The 19604-nt window shown below is 35.2% G+C and overlaps 1 protein-coding gene across 4 annotated transcripts in view; it reads right to left on the reverse strand.

Annotated features, from left to right (window-relative positions):
* The window catches only part of ABLIM2 (actin binding LIM protein family member 2), a 470688-nt gene that overhangs the window by 76573 nt on the left and 374511 nt on the right, over positions 1-19604 (reverse strand). For all 4 annotated transcript variants that reach the window (XM_053704171.1, XM_053704169.1, XM_053704170.1 and 1 more), the window contains 2 exons: positions 12924-13025; positions 7538-7591 (listed from right to left, as the gene is read on the reverse strand). In XM_053704171.1, coding sequence (XP_053560146.1) covers positions 7538-7591; positions 12924-13025 — 156 coding nt within the window. The remainder of the gene's footprint in view (positions 1-7537; positions 7592-12923; positions 13026-19604) is intronic.

Here is a 19604-nt window from a genome sequence, read left to right on the forward strand (position 1 = left end):
TTTCATGTCAATTTAAAGAGATATTTAAAAGAGACTGATCAGAGAATAAATAACTTACGGCTAGATTACGAGTTTTGCGTTATGAGGGGTGCGGTGCTAACTTGCACGTTATTGTCACCGCTCACTTACCTACAGCGCTGGTATTACAGGTTTTCATAAAAAAACGTTATTAGGCAAGAAGTGAGCGTAAAGCAAAATTGAGCTCCATACCGCACTCCAATACCAGCGCTGCTTAAGTCAGCGGTGAGCTGGCTGTACGTGCTTGTGCACGATTTCCCCATAGACATCAATGGGGAGAGCCGGATGAAAAAAAGCCTAACACCTGCAATAAAGCAGCTTAAAGCTCCACAACGCAGCCCCACTGATTCCTATGGGGAAACTAAATTTATGTTTACACCTAACACCCTAACATGAACCCCGAGTCTAAACACCCCTAATCTTACACTTATTAACCCCTAATATGCTGCCCCAACATCGCCGCCACCTACATTATACTTATTAACCCCTAATCTGCCGCTCCTAACATCGCCGACACCTACATTATACTTATTAACCCCTAATCTGCTGCCCCCAACATCGCCGACACCTACATTATATTTATTAACCCCTAGTCTCCCGGCACCAATGTCGCCGCAACCTACCTACATTTATTAACCCCTAATCTGCCGCCCCCAACCTCGCCGCCACTATAATAAACATATTAACCCCTAAACCGCAGTACTCCCGCCTCGCAAACACTAGTTAAATATTAGTAACCCCTAATCTTCCGTCCCTAACATCGCCGCCACCTATCTACATTTATTAACCCCTAATCTGCCGCCCCCAACGTCGCCGCCACTATACTAAAGTTATTAAACCCTAAACCTAAGTTTAACCCTAATCCTAACACCCACTAACTTAAATATAATTAAAATAAATCTAAATAAAACCTACTATTAATAACTAAATAATTCCTATTTAAAACTAAATACTTAAACCCTAAGCTAGCTACAATATAACTAATAGTTACATTGTATCTATCTTAGGTTTTATTTTACAGGTAAGTTTGTATTTATTTTAACTAGGTAGAATAGTTACTAAATAGTTATTAACTATTTACTAACTACCTAGCTAAAATAAATACAAATCTACCTGTAAAATAAAACCTAACCTGTCTTACACTAACACCTAACCTTACACTACAATTAAATAAATTACCTAAATTAAATACAATTAACTAAATTAAATACAAATACCTAAATTACAAAAAAAACCAACACTAAATTACACAAAATAAAAAACAAATTACAAGATATTTAAACTAATTATACCTACTCTAATAGCCCTATCAAAATAAAAAAGCCCCCCCAAAATAAAAAAAAACCTAGCCTAAACTAAACTACCAATAGCCCTTAAAAGGAAATCAGCTCTTTTACCTGTTAAAAAAAATACAAACAACCCCCCAACAGTAAAACCCACCACCTACACAACCAACCCCCCAAATAAAACCCTAACTAAACAAAACTAAGCTCCCCATTGCACTGAAAAGGGCATTTGGATGGGCATTGCCCTTAAAAGGGCATTTAGCTCTATTGCTGCACAAACCCTAATCTAAAACTAAAACCCACCCAATAAACCCTTAAAAAAACCTAACACTAATCCCCGAAGATCCACTTACAGTTTTGAAGACCCGACATCCATCGTCAATGAATCCGGGAGAAGTCCTCGACGAAGCGGCAAGAAGTCCTCAATGAAGCCGGGAGAAGTCTTCATCCAAGCCGGGAGAAGTGGTCCTCCAGATGGGCAGAAGTCTTCATCCAGACGGCATCTTCTATCTTCATCCATCCGGCGACGAGCGGGTCCATCTTCAAGACATCCGGTGCGGAGCACAAATGTATTTCTCCGTAGCTAGAGAAAGGAAAATACCAAGTCTGTGTATACAATTAGAGGCAACAAATTGGAATATTACTGTGGCCACATGTAACAATGAAACAGTTGGTTACTTAAGAAAATAATTGAAGCAAGTGACAAATCTTCTTAGTGATAACTGTGTTGCTTCAATAATATGGAACAGCCTTGATACAGAATTACACACAGCCCGCCGGACCCTATAGTTTCAGGTCGGCAATTGTATCACACCACTGCTCACCTTCAGGGGAAGTCAGATTGATGGCACTCACCCCACTTTGCAAAAAGCAGCTTGTTCGGACTCACAGTCCTGCCGGATCACAATTCTGTCAAGTCGGCGTCTCGTGTGATTAATATCACTACTCACAGTTCCTATGCATAGAAAATACCAACAAGATCCCGGCAGTTACAGAGTAACATTCCAATTTGTTGCCTCTAATTGTAGACACGGACTTGGTGTTTTCCTTTCTCCAGCTACGGAGAAGTACATTTGTACTTTGTTATATGTAATAAGATCACCTATCATTATTACCATTTGAAGGTGGTTTTTAACAATATATTTAATATATATATATATATATATATATATATATATATATATAAATATATATAATATATAATATAAAACAATAAGTATTTTGACAAATTATCTTTCATATTTTTTACTTTTTTTTTACTTTTTTTTGTATTTTTTATTGTCTTTTGTATTGTTTTACATAAATTTTCTATCATCATATTAATTTATAATAAAGGAGACGTCCCCCGTTATTAAATATGTTTGCTTGTGTATTATCTCTTTTTTAGATCTATGCAAATTTTAAACCTTTTATATTAAACTAGATGTTTATAGAATAAATGTGTTGGTTACTTCCAGCTTTCTAGCACCCTCTCTTTTAATCCATTTTTGTATTGCCTTTTGTGTCCATTTTAAGGGAGGTGGTCTGGGAGTGGCAAGTTGTAACCTTTAGGCTTAGCGCTGTATTTATATCTTGTCGTACATTGTGTGGGTGGTGGGTTTTACTGTTGGGGGGTTGTTTGTATTTTTTTTACAGGTAAAAGAGCTGATTTCTTTGGGGCAATGCCCCGCAAAAGGCCCTTTTAAGAGCTATTGGTAGTTTAGTTTAGGCTAGGGTTTTTTTTATTTTGGGGGGCTTCTTTTATTTTGATAGGGCTATTAGATTAGGTGTAATTAGTTTTAATATCTCGTAATTTGTTTTTTTATTTTGTGTAATTTAGTGTTTTGTTTTTTCTGTAATTTAGTGTTTGTTTTTTGTAATTAAGGTATTTGTATTTATTTTAGTTAATTGTATTTAATTTAGGTAATTTATTTGATTGTAGTGTAAGGTTAGGTGTTAGTGTAAGACAGGTTAGGTTTTATTTTACAGGTAAATTAGTATTTATTTTAGCTAGGTAGTTAGTAAATAGTTAATAACTATTTACTAACTATTCTACCTAGTTAAAATAAATACAAACTTACCTGTAAAATAAAAACAAAACCTAAGCTAGATACAATGTAACTATTAGTTATATTGTAGCTAGCTTTTGGTTTATTTTACAGGTAAGTATTTAGTTTTAAATAGTAATTATTTAGTTATTAATAGTAGGTTTTATTTAGATTTATTTTAATTATATTTAAGTTATTGGGTGTTAGGGTTAGACTTAGGTTTAGGGGTTAATAACTTTAGTATAGTGGCAGGGACATTGGGGACGGCAGATTAGGGGTTAATAACCGTAATGTAGGTTGTGGCGATGATAGGGACGGCAGATTAGGGGTTAATATTTAACTAGTGTTTGCGAGGCGGGAGTGCGGCAGTTTAGGGGTTAATAACTTTAGTATAGTGGCGGCAACATTGGGGACGGCAGATTAGGGGTTAATAAATGAAAGTAGGTGGCGGCGATATTAGGGACAGCAGATTAGGGGTTAATATTATGTTGCTAGTGTTTGCGATGCAGGAGTGCGACAGTTTAGGGGTTAATATGTTTATTCTAGTGGCGGTGATGTCCGAAGCGGCAGATTAGGGGTTAATAATTTTATTTTAGTGTTTGCGATGCGGGAGGGCCTCGGTTTAGGGGTTAATAGGTAGTTTATGGGTGTTAGTGTACTTTTTAACACTTTAGTTATGAGTTTTATGCTACTACTGACTTTAGAATGCGTTACGAATCTTGCGGTATAGGCTGTACCGCTCACTTTTTGGCCTCCAAAAAAAAAGCTTGTAATATCGGCGCTATGGAAGTCCCATTGAAAAAAGACTTTACAAAAATTGCGCAAGTTAATTTTCGGTACGGCCAAAAAAGTGTGCGGTACAGCTGTAATAGCAGCGGTAGTGAAAAAGCAGCGTTATGAGCCTTAACGCTGCTTTTTTACTCATAACGCAAAACTCGTAATCTAGCCGTTAATTAGGAGGTAAAAAGAAGATGGTACAGATGGAAAGTTTTGGAGCACTTTTTAAGAATGAACATGGGAGGATTGTTGCAGACAACGAATATTAGGTTGCTTGAAGGATAGGTAAGTGCTAAATTGTTTGCAATGGGCGAAGTAGATAAGGCATTAATGGTTTTGAATTGTTTCACTAAATGATATCTCACCTTTCCACTTTTATTTGACAATATCATAAATGATTAGAATAAAATTCCAACATACATAGCATTTTAAATAATTAAAAAACAATGGGACGATTACAACCTATTGGCGAATCAATCCGAAAATGTTTTTTGGCTTTCAGTCCAAATTGGTCTTCAAGTTTCTTATATAATCACAATGCAAAATCAATTTGTTTGTTAAAATCCTCTGGGCCCGAATGCCTTTTCAACAGAAAAGCACCAGAAAAAGGCCTTTACTTGTGAAAAGTACCTGTTTTGAAATAGAAACTGGGTAGTCGCACAAAATTGACTGATACAATAGCCCATTCACACCTCTTAAGGTTACAGTAATGGTCTGTTCAAGTAACCTCTTTGCCATACTCATTTACATTTGTGACATTAACCTATTGTAATCTGAATCCATCCTCAAAACTGATTAACCAAATGGATGCTATTTATATCTTGGCATGATGGACATACTTCTATAGACACGTCAGGACTCCAACATCTACAAATGGCTTCTTTTTCTTTTTTTCTTTTTATATTTGATTTAAAATCACACTTGTACTGTCAAGTTTTTCACTAACAATCCTGGTGTCTTTATAAAGCTGGGTTTTAAAACAGGATTGTGCAATCACAACTTTCATAGGAACCTAAAGTAATCCATTAATATCCGCACTACTTCTAAACCATTTTAATGCATATTGTATGTTTGATTGAAGGTGCAGAATGAGCACCATTTTTTCTAGAATTATATGACCCCTTTTAAACTTTGACAAGTATTTTTGTTACTATTTTCCTTTCTATTGCTTGTTAAAGGATCTTTGGCGTGATCTTAAAACAAGATGACGACTACACGTTTCCATGGAGATGACTGTTAATGAGATACACAACAGTACTAGAGTGACTTTAAATCATAGATTTAATTAAAAATGAAAAACACACCATTTGTAGATGTTGTGGTCCTTTTCCTTCGCTGTACAGGACAAAATATACATACTCAGTACACACACACATATATATATATATATATATATATATATATATATATATATATATATATATATATAACCATTTTGAAAAGGCTGTATAAAGTGGACAGGGCACACATTTACATATGTATAGGATCATGTATATATATATATATATATATATATATATATATATATATATATATATATATACAGTATATACACGTTGATTGGAGTTGCCGTGTTAGTCCAGAGTTTTAGATATCAAAATAACAAGAGTATTGCGTTGAGCAATGATACTTTTTTATTGGACTAACTATACATTCCAAGTCCAATAAAAAAGTATCATTGCTCAACACAATACTCTTTTTATTTTGATATCTAAATCTCTGGACTAACACAGCAATTCCAATCAACGTGTGTGTATACAGTATATATATATATATATATATATATATATATATATATATATATATATATATATATATGTGTGCATGATCCTATACATACGTAAATGTGTGCCCTGTCCACTTTATACAGCCTCTTCAAAATGGTTGATGAGGGCTTTAATAAATCAATATCATGTATGTTAAAGAAATATAAAACTCAAAATATTTCTACTGTGATTCAGACAGAGCAAACAATTTTTTGAAAGGTTTTCAATTTACTTCTATTATCAAATTTGCTTTGTTTCCCTGGTATTCTTTGTTGAAGAGATACCTAGGTAGGTGTTCAGAGCACTAAATGGCAGGAAGTAGTGCTGCCACCTAGTGCTCTTGCAGATGGAAAACTGCCGCCATATAGTGCTCCAAACATGTATACACGAATGAGCTTACATCCCTGCTTTTCAACAATGGATACCAATAGAAAGAAGAACATTTGATAATAGAAGTAAATTAGAAAGTTTGGGTTTCATGTCCCTTTAATACACCACTACAATGTCTCCTGTGGCCATTTTACAGAGTTTTGCACATGTGCAAATTAATAGACTGTTTACAAATAGCTGTGAAACAGTTGTAAAGATGTCCAAAAAGGTTTTGGAAAGGGACTAGAAAATTGGGATCGCCAAAAACTTTTCTGCCCCTTAGGAAAGGATCCGAAAAAAAAACGCTATTGTGATGGCAACAAATGGAAAAGTGGCCTTTTCTGCTAGAAAAACATACTAAAAAGCTTTAGCCAATAGACTGATCAAGGCCAAAGCTAGCTTTAAAGGGACACTGCACCCAAATTTTTTCTTTCATGATTCAGATAGAGCATGCAATTTTAAGCATCTTTCTAATTTACTCCTATTGTCAAATTTTCTTTATTCTCTTGGTATCTTTATTTGAAAAGCAAGAATTTAAGTTTAGATGCAGGCCCATTTTTGGTGAACAACCTGGGTTGTCCTTGCTGATTGCACAGCACCAATAAACAAGTGCTGTCCATGGTTCTGAACTACAAATTGGCTGGCTCCTTAGCTTAGATGTCTTCTTTTTCAAATAAAGAAAGCAAGAGAACGAAGAAAAATTAATAATAGGGGTAAATTAGAAAGTTGCTTAAAATTGCTTGCTCTATATGAATCACAAAACAAAAAAATTTGGGTTCAGTGTCCCTTTAATGTAATTATTATAAGGCATTTTTAGGACTGAAGTGCTAAAAGTAAATTCTCTAATGTGTTAGAGAACTTTATTATTGTATATAACAATATGTGTTTAACCCCTGCAAAGCAGTTAAACACATAAAGTAAGCTCCAGAGTAGCAATACACTACTGGGAGCTAGCTAAACACTTATGGTGAGCCAGTGATTAGAAGCATATGTGTGAAGCCATCAATCACCAGCTAGCTCCCATAGTATATTGCAGGTCCTTAGCCTACTTAAGTATGCTTTGCAACAAATTATACCAATGACAATAGAGGTAAATGTGCATACGCTAAACCATGAAAGTTAAATTTTGATTTCCATGTCCTTTTAATAAGGTTAACCAATAACAAACTTAATGATAGTTTTATTAATAAATAATCTTAAATAAATTAGTATGTTGTCACCTCATGCAAGAGGAAAAATAGCAGCAAGCAAAAAAAAAAAAAGATAAAAAAAAAAAAAAAAAAGCAGACTGTACCATGCTGCTTGTAGATGGGGGGTTTCCTATAGATGTTATCTTTAACTCCAGTTTCTATAGAAGAGAAAGGAAAAGAATAAAAGAATGAGAAAATATAGGCTGCAACTTATAAATTCCCATAGGTGCAAACGCTTGAGAAATATCACATGTGGTATGTGATATTGTCACCATATATAGCAATATTAGTAAGTAAAATAAGCAGAACTGCATGGCAGCATTCAGCAATCAAAAAATATTATTTATAAAGTATTAGTAGCTACTCTTCCATCCCTGCCATGCTGCAAATCTGTCTTCAGCAGCACAGCATCAACTTGAGGAATGCAGTTTTTAAAACAGATGTTAGAAGCAAATAGGTGAGGCTGTGTAAAGCTCATTTGCATATCCTTACACATAATGCCTAGCTCCACTGAAAACATTCGCCTAGATTTAGAGTTCTGCGTTAGCCGTCAAAAGCAGCGTTAAGGGGTCCTAACGCTGCTTTTGGCCACCCGCTGGTATTTAGAGTCAGGCAGGAAAGGGTCTAACGCTCACTTTCAAGCCGCGACTTTTCCATACCGCAGATCGCCTTACGCCAATTGCGTATCCTATCTTTTCAATGCAATCTTCCTAACGCCGGTATTTAGAGTCTTGGCTGAAGTGAGCGGTAGAGCCTCTACCGACAAGATTCCAGCCGCAAAAAAAGTCAGTAGTTAAGAGCTTTATGGGCTAACACCGGTTTATAAAGCTCTTAACTACAGTGCTCTAAAGTACACTAACACCCATAAACTACCTATGTATCCCTAAACCGAGGTCCCCCCACATCGCCGCCACTATAATAAATATTTTTAACCCCTAATCTGCCGACCGCACACCGCCGCCACCTACATTATCCCTATGAACCCCTAATCTGCTGCCCCTAACATCGCCGACACCTACATAAAATTTATTAACCCCTAATCTGCCCCCCCCAACGTCACCGCTACCTAACTACACTTATTAACCCCTAATCTGCTGACCGGACCTCGCCGCTACTATAATAAATGTATTAACCCCTAAACCTAAGTCTAACCCTAACACCCCCCTAAGTTAAATATAATTTTAATCTAACGAAATAAATTAAATCTTATTAACTAAAGTATTCCTATTTAAAACTAAATACTTACCTGTAAAATAAACCCTAATATAGCTACTATATAACGAATAATTATATTGTAGCTATTTTAGGATTTATATTTATTTTACAGGCAACTTTGTATTTATTTTAACTAGGTACAATAGCTATTAAATAGCTATTAACTATTTAATAGCTACCTAGTTAAAATAATTACGAAATTACCTGTAAAATAAATCCTAACCTAAGTTACAATTAAACCTAACACTACACTATCAATAAATTAATTAAAAAAATTACCTACAATTACATACAATTAAATAAACTAAACTAAATTACAAAAAAAAACCAAAAACACTAAATTACAAATATAAAAAAAGATTACAAGAATATTAGGATAATTACACCTACTCAAAGCCCCCTAATAAAATAAAAAAGCCCCCCAAAATAATAAAGGTCTCTACCTTATTCTAAATTAAAAAGTAACCAGCTCTTTTCCAGCCTTTAAAAGGGCTTTTTGCGGGGCATGCCCCTAAGTAATCAGCTCTTTTGCCTGTAAAAAAAATACAACCCCCCCAACATTAAAACCCACCACCCACATACCCCTACTCTAACCCAAACCCCCCTTAAATAAACCTAACACTACCCCCCTGAAGATCTCCCTACCTTGAGTCGTGTTCACCCAGCCGGGCACCGATGGACCAAAAGAGGACATCCGGAGCGGCAGAAGTCTTCATCCTATCCGGGCAGAAGAGGACATCCGGACTGGCAGACATCTTCATCCAAGCGGCATCTTCTATCTTCATCCATCCGGAGCGGAGCAGAGCCATCTTCTTCCAGCCGACGCGGATCCATCCTCTTCAACCGACGCCTACTCGCCGAATGGAGGTTCCTTTAAATGACGTCATCCAAGATGGCGTCCCTCGAATTCTGATTGGCTGATAGGATTCTATCAGCCAATTGGAAAAAAGGTAGGAAAAATCTGATTGGCTGATCCAATCAGCCAATCAGATTGAGCTTGCATTCTATTGGCTGATCGGAACAGCCAATAGAATGCGAGCTCAATCTAATTGGCTGATTGGATCAGCCAATCAGATTGAACTTGAATCTGATTGGCTGATTTAATCAGCCAATCAGATTTTTCCTACCTTAATTTGAGGGACGCCATCTTGGATGACGTAATTTAAAGGAACCTTCATTCGGCGAGTAGGCGTCGGTTGAAGAGGATGGATCCGCGTCGGCTGGAAGAAGATGGCTCCGCTCCGCTCCGGATGGATGAAGATAGAAGATGCCGCTTGGATGAAGATGTCTGCCGGTCCAGATGTCCTCTTCTGCCCGGATAGGATGAAGACTTCTGCCGCTCCGGATGTCCTCTTTTGGTCCATCGGTGCCCGGCTAGCTGAACACGACTCAAGGTAGGGAGATCTTCAGGGGGGTAGTGTTAGGTTTATTTAAGGGGGGTTTGGGTTAGAGTAGGGGTATGTGGGTGGTGGGTTTTAATGTTGAGGGGGGGTTCTATTTTTTTTTACAGGCAAAAGAGCTAATTACTTAGGGGCATGCCCCGCAAAAAGCCCTTTTAAGGGCTGGTAAAAGAGCTGGTTACTTTTTAATTTAGAATAGGGTAGGGACCTTTATTATTTCGGGGGCTTTTTATTTTATTAGGGGGCTTAGAGTAGGTGTAATTAGCTTAATATTCTTGTAATCTTTTTTTATTTTTTGTAATTTAGTGTTTGTTTTTGTTTGTAATTTAGTTTAGTTTATTTAATTGTATGTAATTGTAGGTAATTTATTTAATTAATTTATTGATAGTGTAGTGTTAGGTTTAATTGTAACTTAGGTTAGGATTTATTTTACAGGTAATTTTGTAATTATTTTGACTATGTAGCTATTAAATAGTAAATAACTATTTAATAGCTATTGTACCTAGTTAAAATAAATACAAAGTTGCCTGTAAAATAAATATAAATCCTAAAATAGCTACAATATAATTATTTGTTATATTGTAGCTATATTAGGGTTTATTTTACAGGTAAGTATTTAGTTTTAAATAGGAATACTTTAGTTAATAAGATTTAATTTATTTCATTAGATTAAAATTATATTTAATTTAGGGGGGTGTTAGGGTTAGAGTTAGACTTAGCTTTAGGGGTTAATACATTTATTAGAGTAGCGGCGAGGTCCGGTCAGCAGATTAGGGGTTAATACTTGAAGTTAGGTGGCGGCGACGTTGGGGGGGGGGGCAGATTAGGGGTTAATACAATATATTATAGGGTTTGCGAGGTGGGAGTGCAGAGGTTTAGGGGTTAATAACTTTATTAGAGTAGCAGCGAGGTCCAGTCGGCAGATTAGGGGTTAATAAGTGTAGGTAAGGTAGGGGGGGCAGATTAGGGGTTAATAAATATAATATAGGGGTTGGCGATGTTAGGGGCAGCAGATTAGGGATACATAGGTATAATGTAGGTTGCGGCATTGTCCGGAGCGGCAGATTAGGGGTTAATAGTATAATGCAGGTGTCAGCGATAGCGGGGGCAGAGATTAGGGGTTAATGAGTGTAAGGTTAGGGGTGTTTAGACTCGGGGTTCATGTTAGGGTGTTAGGTGCAGACTTAGAAAGTGTTTCCCCATAGGAAACAATGGGGCTGCGTTGGGAACTTAACGCTGCTTTTTTGCAGGTGTTAGGTTTTTTATCATCCCAAACTGCCCCATTGTTTCCTATGGGGGAATCGTGCAGGAGCACATTTTGCCAGCTTACCGCTACTGTAAGCAACGCTGGTATTGAGGGTTTTGAGGGTTAAAGTGGCGGTACATTCGGCTCAACGCACCCTTTTTGGAGCCTAACGCAGCCCTTCAGACAACTCTAAATACCAGCGTTGTCTTAAGGGTGCGTTGGGAAAAAAAGCTGCGTTAGCTACGCGGGTCTTTACCGACAAAACTCTAAATCTAGCCGAAAGTTAGTTGATGTTTTTAGTGGAGTTAGTTATCTAATTTGTTTGGATGTGTCAATGTGCTACACAATGATCTATTTTCTTTGGAGTGGAGTTTTTTTTTCCTTCCCTTTTTGCTCACAATAATTCTTCTGATTAATCAAGCATGCTTTGAGATGAAGATATTTTTAGGGTTCAAGTAATCTGTTCATTTAGATAAGAAATCCCCAGATACTGAAGCTATTCCTGCTTGAACATAGAGAAATTAATTGGTGGCTCGTTCCTTTTAAATGATTCTCTAGTCATGGATTTCAGCATATTTTTTAAATACAACAAATATCTGTTGCTGTTTGTACACTCAATATTAAAGGGACAGTAAAAACGAAACACACATGATTCAGATGGAGAATGCAATTTTTAAAAACAACTTTAGACTTTACTTCTATTAAACTTGAATCGTTCACTTGGTATCCTTTGAGGAAAAGAAGAGCTCGGTAGGCTGATAGGAGCATAGAAGTGAGCATATATCTTAAAGGGACACTGAACCCAAATTTTTTCTTTCGTGATTCAGATAGAGTATGAAATTTTAAGCAACTTTCTAATTTACTCCTATTATCAAATTTTCTTTATTCTCTTGGAATCTTTATTTGAAATGCAAGAATGTAAGTTTAGATGCTGGCCCATTTTTGGTGAACAACCTGGGTTGTCCTTGCTGATTGGTGGATAAATTCATCCACCAATAAAAAAGTGCTGTCCAGGGTCTGAACCAAGAAAAACGCTTAGATGCCTTCTTTATCAAATAAAGATAGCAAGAGAACGAAGAAAATTTGATAATAGGAGTAAATTAGAAAGTTCCTTAAAATTGCATGCTCTATCTGAATCGCAAAAGAAAAAAATTGGGTTCAGTGTCCCTTTAAGCATTCTATGTCAGCAGTGTCAAATATCTAAAGACGTGCACAGTCCAGAGCTCACCTAGGAGTATTCTTTAAGAAAGGATACCAAGAGAACTCAGCAAAATTGATAATATGTCAATTGGCAAGGTTGTTTAAAATGTTATGCTCTTTCCAACCCATTTTAATTTTGACCTTACTGTCCCTTTAATATTTGTTGAACATTCATCATATGATTGTAATATTTGATTGTCCTTTTCAAATATTCTTATATTACATTTTACTTTCAGATATTACATTTGTTTTATAGAAACTTTTGAATGGTAAAATTAATGTCCAAGGTTATTTTTTTTCCTTCTAAATAAATCCACCAATCAGTGTGCTCCACCCATGTTCAAGAAGGGATAACTTGGAGATGTGACCCACTGTTTAAGATTAAAGATGAAACAAACAAGCAGAATTGAACTTTGATTTCACTCCTACCTGGAATATGGAAATGTCTAGGAGCCTGTTGATAAGAGCAGCATGAAGATTTGCTGTCTGAGCACATGGACATGCTTGGGGTACTCCGGCCACTTTCACTGCCTCCATTGGGAAAAGGAAAGAAAGGACGATAAAAGCCAAAGAAAGAAAGCAGAATAAAGTACATTATTCCCTTCAGTACTAGTGAGGGCTTTTCAAGCTGAATTCATGAATAGGCCACCCCAGTATTGAAATCTCATTAATTCATTCAAACTCTGGCATTGATGTGTGCAACGTCATCAATAGATCTGAGCAATTTGGCATACATCAATACATTGCAGAATTTCGTTGTTTTTTGGTGAAGCATACAATTAAAATGAATCAATAACTGTGATCATTTGCAGAGTAATTTGGTGATAGCAAGCAACATGCAGTAGATGTGTGAAACAACAGCATTACAACATATATTATTAGTATATTTGATATTTTCAACAGTTGTACAAATAACGACTTCACTGATAGGATTGAGATATAACTGAGATTAAAAAACAAGCATGATATTGGAAAGAAGATGTTTGTATCACTAGAGATCAGAAAGAACATTTTTTTTTCTATGGTAAAATCTACTGTAAATAGCATTGAAATATAATTACAGCTAAAACCTACAACTTAAATGATAGCAGTGACCCTTAAAAAGATTAGTAAACAGGGTAGTTTAGCTTGCTCGTGGCCCTTTTTGTCATCAACTTTTATTCAACAACCAAAAATCTATTTAAACTTACAGGATATTTAAAAAATGTATTAAATTATCTGGTAGTTCTGTAAAAGGTCTCTAAGAGAGTGGAGAAATTATATGAAATATAAATATACTCTATAGATTGAAAGTAATTCTATGAGTTTACCTCAAAATATATACAAAGATGGATGGCTTAAATGACCAGTCAACACAGTTGATTTGCATAATCAACAACTGCAAGATAACAAGACAATGAAATAGCACTTAGTCTGAACTTCAAATGAGTAGTAGATTTTTTTCTGACAATTTTAAAAGTTATGTCTTTTTCCACTCCCCCTGTACCATGTGACAGCCATCAGCCAATCACAAATGAATACACGTACCATGTGACAGCCATCAGCCATTCACAAATGCATACACACTTATTCTTGCACATGCTCAGTAGGAGCTGGTGACTGAAAAAGTTTAAATATAAAAAGACTGTACACATTTAGTTAATGGAAGTAAATTGGAAAGTTGTTTAAAATGGCATGCTCTATCTGAATAATGAAAGTTTAATTTTGATTGAGTGTCCCTTTAATATTTCTTTGTGATCCATTCTGATTTCACAGCAAATTCCAAACCTGCTGGGGTTTATGTTCTAAACTTGGGTTTAATATTTAATGATTATTTGGCCTATGTTTTATTTTATACCTTGAAATGCATAAACATAAAATCAACTCAAGACTAAACTTGGTAAAAACACTGTGTGGTTCGATTATAGACTCGTGACTTTTAGAAGTATGTATGATAATTGTGCTTTGGTCTATACAACTTGGGAATGGCTGATAAATAATGTTATACTTAAACTATGATTCCTTCATTTTGTACTAATGTTATTACACAAATATATATATATATATATATATATATATATATATGTATATGTAGTAGAAGTATCTCCTCCTCTAAATGTTAAAGTCTGAATATTAAGAACAGTTTTATTAACACATTCGCAAGTCTAATACTGCCACATATGTTTCCCTAATTGGCTTTAACTGATAGCTGTAAAACAATGCACGTTATACTAGCATTAAGAACAAGGCTAGCCTTGTTGTCTACGAAAAAACAGATTGGCTGCTCAAGATAGGGCAAATGGTGGGTGATATTTGACTATTGAAAAACAATTGTAGCAAAAAGAGTGTTAATTATTTTTATAATGTCTAGACTTGGCCAATATATCATTCTATAGCAACACAAGAGAAATGTCTTGTAATCTCAAGGTGTTTTCTGTTAGGATATGAGTATGTCCTTCTTTGCCTGAGCCTCAAGTCATTTATATTCTGCATATTGATGTCAGCACAATGTCTTTTTTTAGTCGTTCCTGTGCTGTATCTGGTACTATGTATGACTCCTACTGTAAAAATCTCATACAGGAAAGACATACAGTATATATTATCTATAAACAAACATAAACAAACAATTTATATTGTACACATTGTGTTTCACATATTTTTGTACTGAAGAAATGTTGTAGCATGATTTTCCTTTAAATTCTAGGCTATAATAACCAGCCTTCTGTAATAGCACACACATAAATTAGCTTTACAAATTATTATTTTTTTTTTTACTCATTGTCTGACAGAGAGCTATGTGGTTAATCCTATGATCTGGAGAGATAACCTAGACATAACCTAGAACCTTAGAATCCTCTCCCAAGAACTGGAAATGAATACACCAAGTTGTGTACCTTCCAACATTGTTAACATTACAACTAATGCCAGACTTGGAAACAAAGGGATGCAACAGCACTACACTAATGTTCAGGGAGATGCTTGTATGAATGGATTTAATTTCCTTAGCTTGAGTGCTTATGCATGAATTAACTGAGAGACAAAATCAACATAGAAGTTGAAAAAAGTATGCATCTATTTAGCACTTCACTCTCCTTATAGGTAATTATAATTTCAACATCAATTTGGGAGATGAGGTTAGGTGATCGTAGTTAAAATTTAACCTTTATTGATTTTGTTAAAAAACAGAACACAACAACATAGAGTTTAAAAAACACAAAATAATTTAGACCAGTAGAACGTAGTATCTGACCACTCCTTGGCGGTACTGGTTTATAATAGTGTACCCCTTTTCCCCCATAAATAGAGAAACACAGGGTTAAATTTGAAGTGTAGTGATCTAGTCACCAGATACGTGATAAATGTAGAAATGGAGTTTTAGAGTCTCCTGAGAGAGTGATTTTTCTATAATTAGATCTTAATTAGTATCACAACAGTGTCAGAATTTTACTGTAGTTATATCTGTAACTTATTCACACAAATGTCAGTAGTGCTCAAATATCTATGTTGTGCTTACTATTGTATCAGATCTATTATATTGGGTCATTGAAATCCTAACTGGATTTATGCTTGTTATAAATATACACAGGGATATGTGCTTTAGAATTCAACGTCTATCATGAAAGTAGTGAAAAAGAACTGATGTTTATCATTCTCTTTATTAGGGTTAGCTATAATGGTGGTGATTTTACTATCGATATATTTTCACTATAACTGGGAAGCGAATATATAGGAATAAATGTGGATAAAATAACCACAAATTATATAACAATGGTTGTCACAAAATGTCTTTTGTCAGTGGCTCATATCGTCCACTGTGCAATACAATTCACTACGATCTTTGTTTTTAATAGAAAAGATTTTTTATTAAATATCATATTTAGAGGATTGTCATCAGAGACAGTGTTTATAATGTTGGTGAGGTTCCGCAATTATGGTAATTGTGCTTGAATTAAGGTCACTTCGGGTATCTGAGGAGCGTAATATTAATATCTGCCTTTAACTGGAAAATAATGATCTCAATAAACTCAGTCTTTAATCTAATAGTAAGCAGCAGAATAACAAAAACTAGTGTTTAATCTATTAGTTCACTCATTAACTCACTGTCACTCTCAGAGGACAATAATGGCTTGAATCTTAGCGATGTACACTTAATTATATTTTATGTACTGAAGTTTAATTAAACCACAATTGTTGGAAATACTATCAGTAGAACTCCAATAGGTTATACATTGTAGGTGAATTGCTACATCAATACAATGTACCAATATTGGCAATCGTGTGATTTTTTGGAGAGGTTTTAACAACTTAAACCATATGAAAAGGACTGTTACACTGGCAACCTAGAAAATCACTAAGAACGTTCTTATTAATACAGTGTGTATGTAAGCACCTATATATATGGCGCTCCATTGTATCTTTGTAGTTAAGGTACTTAGTGAAGGCTGATATCTATTTAAACATTATATTTGATTACAGGTTTAAGTGCCAATGTTGCACATAACGTGATATTGCAATATTATAACGTTACTGAAGTGAGAGCCACCTAGATGGCACTATTGGAGATTAAGTTTGTAAGAATAGTTGTTACTATGATCAGTTTGTAAGCCGCTGGCGATAGAGCAAACACACATATCCGATTCACACCACAGTTAGTTTCTATTTTGTAAATTAGTACAGCGCTGTACTGCTATCAGATTGAGTGGTAACAAATTAGTTCTACTATATTTGCATATTAACAGCCATATTCTGAATTTAGCGGTCTAAATTATTTGCTAAGTTAAAAGTAATGGGGGTTGAAAAGAGGTTCAACACTCTCCCCTGACATGTTTTGCCGTCTTAGTTGCGGCTTTTTCAAAGGTGGCGCGCGCTCACGCCTTTGGGTGTTTATCACCTTAGCTCCGCCACCGTATTCAATCTGTAACCAATCCGAGCCATCCTGACTTCTGGAGGCTCGGAAATCGGACGTATACAATGTTACTGCTGGACTGGTTGGTGGCTGAGAGAAATTGTCTGTATTGACAGATTTTAAAGGAATGATTGTGTGTTGTAGATATACATTACCAACTTATATACTGTCTAATCATTAGAAATGGAAAAAATATATATATATATATAATAATAATGGAAAAATAAAAAAATAACTGTTAGATGAATTATAAAAATTATTGCAAACTTAGTTAATATTTAAATGAATAGGAACGTTTGTATTTTCACCAGTATAACATAAGACTGGTTGGATGATAACTGTACCTAAATTATTGCAATATTGCATACTGATCTAAATATTAGTCGTGTGTTAACAGTGCTATGTGAGAGAGAAGGGGGGGGATATTATAAAGGTTGAGGGTCATGAAAAAGTGCAGAGAGGCACTGAAAATTGGCTTGGAAATAATGGTGACAGGGAATGCAAAATGTGATAAGAAACAACAAATTTATATATAGAACCATGGCATATGAGAAAGTGAAGAAGTGGAATGGTGTTAAATAACAATATAGTTAAAATCAAATATAAATAGACGTGGTATATTTAAAGTACTAGTGGAGTTTACCTTTTGAACATATGTATAGATAAAAGAGATGTGCTATCTCTGTGACAGGGATGAAAAATAGGCAGTGTGCCAGTTAAATAATCTAGATTCTCCTACTGGTGAATGTGTGTGCCCTAACATGTATTGAGTGTCACCTCAGTGATTGGTGCTCGACATTTGGTATAAAGAATATACTGTTTAAATTATTGACTTCTGAGTTTAGATCTTGGTTGTGTATAGATTGATCCATCTAACCCTAAACGCATGTAAAAACATATGTGACAATAAGAAATGACATATAGTCATGTGAAAAGGTGGGGGTGTGTGGGACCACTGGAAATAGGGTAATCTAATCTAAGTGGTAAAGATACCATTTAAAAATATATCAAGGTGAAAATGGGATAAGATAGTTTATCATGCTAGAATATATTGTGAGAGTTCCATTGTTATGTGTAAATATATTTATGTAACTGAACCTTTTAGAAGATTAAGTTACCCTTAATTTTAATACATATGAGTTGGTTCAAAGTTATAGATGAAGTTTAAATTACTTTAAATAAACATGGAATAATTGTTTAAGTCGTTCATTCCTTTAGGATATACGCAATCCATCAAATAGATCCATCTAGTTTCCATTTTAAGAAGTGATTTTTCCAAATCGCCTCCTCTCAGCCCTAACGATATCTTCTGTATGCCGTAACATTGCGGAGCTAAGTTGATAAACACCTGAAGGCGCGAGCGCGCGCCACCTTCGAAAAAGCCGCAACTAAGACGGCGAAACATTTCAGGGGAGGGTGTTGAACCTCATTTCAACCCCCATTACTTTTAACTTAGCAAATAATTTAGACCGCTAAATTCAGAATATGGCTGTTAATATGCAAATATAGTAGAACTAGTTTGTTACCACTCAATCTGATAGCAGTACAGCGCTGTACTAATTTACAAAATAGAAACTAACTGTGTTGTGAATCGGATATGTGTGTTTGCTCTATCGATAAGCGGCTTACAAACTGATCATAGTAACAACTATTTATACGAACTTAATCTCCAATAGTGCCATCTAGGTGGCTCTCACTTCAGTAACGTTATAATATTGCAATATCACGTTATGTGCAACATTGGCACTTAAACCTGTAATCAAATATAATGTTTAAATAGATATCAGCCTTCACTAAGTACCTTAACTACAAAGATACAATGGAGCGCCATATATATAGGTGCTTATATACACACTGTATTAATAAGAACGTTCTTAGTGATTTTCTAGGCTGCCAGTGTAACAGTCCTTTTCATATGGTTTAAGTTGTTAAAACCTCTCCAAAAAATCACACGATTGCCAATATTGGTACATTGTATTGATGTAGCAATTCAGCTACAATGTATAACCTATTGGAGTTCTACTGATAGTATTTCCAACAATTGTGGTTTAATTAAACTTCAGTACATAAAATATAATTGTGTACATCGCTAAGATTCAAGCCATTATTGTCCTCTGAGAGTGACAGTGAGTTAATGAGTGAACTAATAGATTAAACACTAGTTTTTGTTATTCTGCTGCTTACTATTAGATTAAAGACTGAGTATAAGTGAGATTGCTGTTATA

Source organism: Bombina bombina, chromosome 2, assembly GCF_027579735.1.
Source record: "Bombina bombina isolate aBomBom1 chromosome 2, aBomBom1.pri, whole genome shotgun sequence".
NCBI lineage: Eukaryota > Metazoa > Chordata > Amphibia > Anura > Bombinatoridae > Bombina > Bombina bombina.